The sequence below is a fragment of the Stegastes partitus genome, unplaced genomic scaffold, assembly GCF_000690725.1.
Source record: "Stegastes partitus isolate 25-593 unplaced genomic scaffold, Stegastes_partitus-1.0.2 Scaffold1481, whole genome shotgun sequence".
Taxonomy (NCBI): domain Eukaryota; kingdom Metazoa; phylum Chordata; class Actinopteri; family Pomacentridae; genus Stegastes; species Stegastes partitus.
Genome location: NW_007579212.1, coordinates 1 through 7,158, shown reverse-complemented (window position 1 = coordinate 7,158; position 7,158 = coordinate 1). Strand labels below are relative to the sequence as shown.

The window sequence follows — 7,158 nt, the reverse complement described above, 5'->3', positions numbered from 1 at the left end:
TTCTAAAAAACGGCGTTTCAAATTTATTTGAATATTTTGCAACTGATTGATTAAATACAGACTCTGTAATTGTTATGTGATTCATATTTATTATTCAATTATTTAGAGTTAATTTACTGTATGTACCACGTGTATCTGAGTGGACGCGCTGATTGGTCCGTTGGAAGTATCGTCACTGCTATCCTCTGCGGAGCGCTGAATTCGGGCTCTGATTGGGTGACGTGCCAGACTCCGCCCCTTAGCGGAAGCGCCGCAGATCCCGTCTGTTTGGTGAGTAAAGTTGTATTTTCAGTGTTTACCGGACAAACCGCTGACTGTGGAGTGGCAAACCGGCGGAATAAAAGGTTCCAGTGAAGGTCGCTGCTCCGCCGAGTCGTGCTGCTTTGATAAACGACACATTCTCTCAGCTTCGTGATAAACTTTGCAGGTCAGAGCTGCGGTTACCGTAAATCATCTGCAGTCTGTAAACTTTTCATAGAATGTGAAATAATCAGTCGCGTTACTGGTCGCTGGTGAAGCCGAAGTGTTCAGTGGTTCTTCTGAAACTGTGAAACGGTTTCGGTTCGGTTCTGCACTGAGTCAATCTCAGCTGACACCGAAACAAAGTTAGAATTCAAGATTTTCTTAATGCGCTTTGGTCCCGTAGGAGGTTCGTCTGATTCCTGTTGTGTCTGTGCAGGTGTGATGGAGATTCTGGAGTTCAGGGTTCCTGTGGAGAACAACAAGACTCTGTTTGTGTGGAACATCGAACCGAATCTCACTGAGGCCCAGATCCATGTGAGTGTGTTTGTGTGTGTTTCATCCTCAGGGCAGCAGCTCAGGATTATTTCCACTGATAATTATTTTCTGCGTGAATTGATCATCGTTGTTTCTAAAATGTCCGAAAATGGTGAAAAGTGTAAATCAGTGTTTCCTCAAATGCCTTGTGTTGTCTATTCAGTTTACTGTCACAGAGAAGGAAAGAAACCAGAAAATATTCACATTGAAGAACCTGCAATCACAGAATTTAGACAGCTTTTATCAAAAAAAAACTAGTCAAACTGATAAATCAGTTATTTAAATAGTTAGAGATTCATTTAATAGTAACAATAACAACAACTGATTTCATGTTTGCAGCTGTTTTATTGACCTATTGATGTTTACATGTTGCTGATGTTGATGATGATGTCAGTGTTTACATGTTGTTGTCGCCGGCAGGTCCAGCTATTTTCTGTGTTCTCAGCCTTCGGTCCTCTCTACCTGCTGAAGGTGAGTCCGAACGCTCCGCTCCACCCTCCAGGGTTCTACGCGCTCATCAAGTTCTACTCTGCAGTTCAGGCTGCCGAGGCTCAACGGCTCACGGACGGAAAAACGCTGTTCCAGAGCTCGCAGCTGAAGGTCAGCATGGACTTCTTCAATTCGAATCAGTTTTATTTATTCACCAATTTATGAATATGTAATCTTAGGTTTCACAAAGAACTTACAAAATTATACAGAGAAATGACCAAACCAAAGTTTCCTTTGAAATGCAACAGTGAAAGACAAACTGCTATCACCCAGTATGAGAACCGGACTCAGGGAGGCAGACATCTGCCTCGGCCAGTCAGGGTGAGGGTAAAGAGGAGAGAACAGATGGAGACCAGACACACACATTAAGTCACATAACCAGGCACAAACAAGCAGCAGTTCTGAAAAGTGATTTAAAAGATTTGTCCACGTATCAGCTCCAACATCATCCATCATCCAAAACATCACAGGGACACTTAATACCCAAAAATCACAACAGACTTTTTCTACAAGTTTAAATCTATTAGGCAACAACATGTAATAGACTTAATAATACAACTTTACTGTGATGAAAACAGACATTAACAGCTTAAAGAATATTGATGCTCACCAATAATGATGTAATCAGAGTACTTTTCCCTCCAAGATATTAAAAGGAACTGCAGTTTGTTTGGATCTATTGTCACTAAATTAGTTTAATATCTGTGCTAATATCCAGCAGATAGCAGCAGGATCCATGATTCTCCAAACAGACAGGGCTGTTGCATTTGCCCACTGAACAACAGCACCAGTGGCTAATTAAAGTCTCATAACTAATTACTGAGAGCGGATCGGTCCGGACCTGAATTAGACAGCAGGTCACACTGTGTAGGTCCACATGTCTTCACCTCAGACAGGTGAGCTGTCACAGACCCACAGTTTAGTTTCAGCTGTTTAGGACTATTTCTTCATAGTTTGTTACAAACCTGCAGCATCAGACAACAACAGGATCCAAACAGAGAGAGCTGCTGGATTTACACACTGAACCGACGCAGTGGTGTGTTAACCCTGTTTAACTGTAAGGAGAGGAGCTGGATACTCTGTTACTGTGTGTGTCTGTTGTGTGCCTGTGTGTAGGTGAGGCTCAGCTCCAAACAAACTCCTCCCCTCATGGCCGGCAGCAGCAGACCTCTAAGCCACGCCCACTGCCTGGAACTGGCCAATCACTGCCTGGGATTCAACGGCTGGACCTCTGAGATCATCACGGTGAGAAACACACCTGTGATTGGTTGTCTCAGGTGAGTTCAGGTGTCCTCATGTTTGTGTGTGTGTGTGTGTGTGTGTGTGTGTGTGTGTGTGTGTGTGTGTGTGTGTGTGTGTGTGTGTGTGTGTGTGTCCTCAGCTGAAGGAGCTCACCAACGAAGATGAAGAAGAAGGTGAATGTGAAGGTGAGGAGGGCGAAGTCAAGAAGCTGAGGATGGGCTGTCTGCTGCAGCTCTGCTTCCCCCGACACCTGAGGAGCAGCAGGGGAGCTGCAGTGCTGGAGGACACCTTCACCTGCACAGGTAACATGCTACAGGTAACACTGTACAGGTAACACTGTACAGGGGTGTGCTGTGTTTGTTCAGTCAGGATGTTTTCTATTGCCATGTTTTGGACTCAGTTGAATCTGTCTTCTTGTTTGTGGAGCGATGCTTTGTCCTTTGGGCAGAGATGTTAATGATTAATAAATTTAATTTCAGTTAATTATTCAACTAATTAAAAACATATGAATCAATGATGCAGCAGACGAAGGTCATGCGTGTCAGAAAATATATGATAGATCAGCTGTAGTACCTGGCTGTTCCACCAGGTGGAGCCTCTTACTGTTTAATACTGTAGAGACCAGAGGAGGTGTCACTCAGACGACAGGCAGTTCATGTTGGCAAGCTGACAGCATTGTGGGAGTTTAGCTAGAAATGGGCACCATGACACTTAATGACATGCAACTAATGTTCCAGTATTGTTAGCTGGAGCCTATTAAATGAGACATTTAGAATAAAGTGAATTTGATTTAATATCACAATTTTAGGCTCAGATTTGGTCATTTTTTTCTGAAGGAGCTGTACGTTACACATGATGTGTTCAAGGACTGTCAGCAAGTTGAAAATCTGACGTTGCACTTTGTTTTTAAAGTTTCTGCCTCATAAATGGTGAGATTATTTTCAAGATAAATGTGTTTGTGGGTAGAAAGAGTAGCAGCCACTGTACAGACTGTTAATTTATTATACATCAGTTCTTATGGGTAAACTGGTTGTTCTGTCTCTATGATGTTCTCACTTTATTCCTGGTGTCAGATCGCTGTCAGCTGGTTTCTGCTGGGCTTGTCTGTTAGCAGTACATTCCAGGGAGGCAATTCCTGGATCATAAAATAACTTTATTTAATGAAGCCATCCAAATTTTACCTTTAGTCCATTAAAAAGTGTGGAATTTGGACCCACCTCAAGGGCCTGTAACTCTGAAAATATTCATCGTATGAAGGTAGAACTGTAGATAAATAATCAGCTGGTTCTGAGGAGGTCAGGGGGGAACTTTATCAGATCTGGTTGGTTCCTCTAAACAGCTGTTACCTCTAAAGGTTCTAGTCATTTCTAACAGAAAGGTGAACCTCATGTCTGTGTCTGCAGGTGCTGATGTTGTCCTGCAGAGGCGCTGTAGGCTGCAGAGGTTGGTCAGAGAGAAAGCTCTGGTTCAGGCCTTCACCGCTGTGCTGCTCATCCTCCTCGGTACGCCTGTCTACCTGTGCTCAGGATGCACCTGTCTGATCCACTTGTGCAGCAGCAGAAACACCTCTGTCACTGTGCTGACGACACACCTCACCTCTCTCCGCAGGTAACGGGAAGGTGATGGTGGAGGTGAAGCAGAGCTCAGATCACCTCCTACCTGACGACACCGAAGGAATCCTGCAGGTAAGCTCACCTGTTCTCAGCTCACCTGTTCTCAGCTCACTGTTGATCCAAACACTCTGAGCCTCAGTATTCATTACAGTCAAGTAAAGGTGTGTTTTATAGAACGCCTGTACAGATTTCATCATTAGTATTTAAACTGTTCACATGGATTTACAACATACATGCAATGATGGTGTAGCTGATGAAGAAGTAGTTCATTAACTTGTGTAGCTGATGACGGTGTGGCTGACGTAGCTATGTGTTCCCCAGGTGAATGAGTTCTCCTGGGTGGATGTTCCTGCAGATGAAGATGTTCCTGCAGATGAACAGCTGGACTTTACAGTATCATAGAATCTGTGAGTAAAACACACCAACAGAATCTGATGCTGAAGCTTTTATTGCAGTGAAGCATGACACTCTTCTGAAGCTGTATTTCTGTTTGAACTTTAGTTCCAGACGTGAAGAACTTTTATCTGCCGTTTCTGTCCCCCAGCGCCTGCCTCCCAGCCGGAGTCAGGTTCAGATTCCCTCCAACCACAACGAAGCCCTGCACACAGCACAGACCAGTTCAGTCTCCCAAAATGACTCAAAAGTTCTTAAAAATAACAAAACCTGTTAAATGTGACTGAAATTGTTAAAAATGACAAAACCAGGACAGAACAAGATGCTTCTTGATAATCAGCAGCTCAGTGACCATCACTACAGTCAGACGACCAGAGGACATGAACGCCTCACGTGGCCACTGGGGGGCGCTAGATGACCAGTATCCTGTCATCCCAGTAGAAGAACTTTGTGGAGTTAAACAGGACTTTGGAGACTCACATTGTGATACTCGACTATGCCCTGAGTGAAGATCACTCCTTCAGGCAGAGGAACTGGGACTCCACCATAGAACCAACCTGACAGAAGAACACAAGTTAAAGACATTTGAACAGACTGTTGCAGTGAAGCTCCTCATGCTGCTGGTTACCTTCCAGGAAGTCGCTCAATCTGTCGTTCAGCAGGTCTTGCATAGGTCTCACCTGCACAGCAACAACACACACTGTTACAGCTGCTTCCAAACATACCTGGAATCATTGTTTAATTAGTCAGGAAACAAGTTTGTACCAGTATTTGTTTAAGCTGATTGCTGGTGACAATGCGACACCTGGAAAGGACAAACAAATTGTTAAATACAATCAAATATGACATGATAATTCGTGCGTGTGTACTTACTGTACGTTACTGTAAGGAAGGTTGAGACGGTTCCCCTGAGCAGATCCCTGAATGGTCACCATCAGACTCACTTGACAGGTCTGCAAGACAAAGACAGGAAAAATTAAACGTCAGTCTCAAAGTGCTTTCAAAAAGGTAGTTTCTGTAGTTATAAAGTCATTCAGAACATCAGAGTACAGCTACAGTACCAGTCAAAAGGTTGTACACACCATCTCATTCAATGGCTTTTATTTATTAGAATAATAATTGGAACTGCTCGGATTATTATTATTATTCGTGCCAAAGACGCGTTTTTGAGGCCCTAAACATCCTCGAAAACTCACCAAAATTGCCATGTACATCAGACCAAGGTTATTATAGTTAACGAAAACGAACGAAATAACGAAAACTAGAACTGAAAAAACATTTTTGTTAACTGAAATAAAAATAAAAACGAGAGTTTAAAAAAAAAAACGATAACTAACTGAAACTGTATTGTGTGTTTACAAAACGAACTGAAACGAACTAAAATTGTAGTTAAAATGTCCTTCGTTTTCGTCTTTGTTAATTTATTCCGTATGTGAGGCTTTTGTGTAGATATGAACTCTATTTACTTCGCTCTGCCGGGTTTACACCAGCTGTTCCCACCGTACGGCGCCTCATGCCCCGTGACGTCACGTGTGGACAATCTGCAGCTCAGCATGATGGCCTCGGCGAGAGTTGTGACTCGGTTGCCTTCAAAAAGTTCAGCACTTCACTCGAACCAAAATTCAAAACACCCGGAGCGGCAAGAGTCATTAAAGAGGCGAGGAAGGTGAGCTTATGTGTCGATGGTTGGAGCAAGAGAGGATTAACTGCATCATTCATGGGGGTGTCAGCTTGTTTTTACCATCCGCAGGGAGGCCAGGTCCACCATGCTCTGCTGAACCTACACCGAATGGAGCACCCACACACCGGGGAGTCCATTGCCCGCTGCATTGATCAGACGTTAGATGCATGGGGCATTGGAGAAGATAAAGTGCTGCTTATTGTGACTGATAACGGCTCCAACATTGTCAAGGCTGTGCGACTTCTTGGGGAAAAAAGGCGCCAGGAAAGTGAGGATTCAGCTGATGGTTCACAGGCTCACCCAAGAGGTGCTGGAGCTGACCAGGATGACCTGTGGTTCCAGTCAGAGTCGGAGGAGTCAGACATGGAGGATGAGGAGAGTGGAGGCCTCGGTGAGTGTGGGTTTTTTGATATATATATTTCACAATGATAAACAGCATTCAAGGATTTACTTGATAGTTTCCCACTGAGATCAACAGGGGAAAAGGGAGGAAATTCCTATTTTACTTGCTCTCATTTACTGCAGTTATGTGTTTCATACATACTGCAGATAACCTTTAATCCTGTGTATGCAGCAACCTTCCTCAACCTTGGAGATATCTGTCATGATAATGTGGCCCCTTTCCCTTGTTGTTTTTTGTCTTTTAAATCTAAAATGACCAATAATATTTAGACCAGTCATTATTGACTTAAAAATATTAGCAAAGGGTTTGTCAATTAGCCTATGTCAGTATGATTTTGGCTACTGACATAGGTCTGTTCAAAATGGAAAAAAAAAATTACAACCCAATTCCAACCTGTTAAAAAGCAAGTAGCCTATTCTAGTTAAAAATTTTGACATTGACACATAGAATCTTCACTTTGACATTGTTTTTATTGTCATTTCCTATGATTTGCTATTCAGGATTCCAATTAATTATGGAGACACAATATAAAACAATGTGTCATACAGTGGAAACAAGTT

The 7,158-nt window shown here is 43.0% G+C and overlaps 2 protein-coding genes across 4 annotated transcripts; one reads left to right on the top strand and one right to left on the bottom strand.

Moving 5' to 3' along the window:
* The first annotated feature begins 210 nt into the window (after positions 1-210).
* Positions 211-4,988, top strand: rdm1 (RAD52 motif containing 1). 3 transcript variants are annotated; one of them, XM_008299920.1, is made up of 9 exons: positions 211-270; positions 680-777; positions 1,198-1,377; positions 2,383-2,511; positions 2,648-2,810; positions 3,912-4,010; positions 4,117-4,193; positions 4,443-4,528; positions 4,666-4,988. In XM_008299920.1, exons 2-8 carry the CDS (start codon positions 685-687, stop codon positions 4,521-4,523), a joined length of 822 nt encoding a protein of 273 aa, XP_008298142.1. In that variant the 5' UTR covers positions 211-270; positions 680-684; the 3' UTR covers positions 4,524-4,528; positions 4,666-4,988. The 3 variants fall into 3 exon arrangements, with proteins under 3 accessions (XP_008298142.1, XP_008298141.1, XP_008298140.1); XM_008299919.1 differs by lacking the exon at positions 4,666-4,988 and adding an exon at positions 4,629-4,641; XM_008299918.1 differs by lacking the exon at positions 4,666-4,988 and adding an exon at positions 4,623-4,634.
* Positions 4,552-5,624, bottom strand: LOC103370769 (phospholipid transfer protein-like). Its single transcript, XM_008299921.1, has 5 exons — positions 5,388-5,624; positions 5,280-5,319; positions 5,143-5,194; positions 4,995-5,071; positions 4,552-4,719 (listed from the first exon to the last, which is right to left on the bottom strand). Exons 1-5 carry the CDS (start codon positions 5,447-5,449, stop codon positions 4,642-4,644), a joined length of 309 nt encoding a protein of 102 aa, XP_008298143.1. The 5' UTR covers positions 5,450-5,624; the 3' UTR covers positions 4,552-4,641.
* Positions 5,625-7,158: the final 1,534 nt, after the last annotated feature.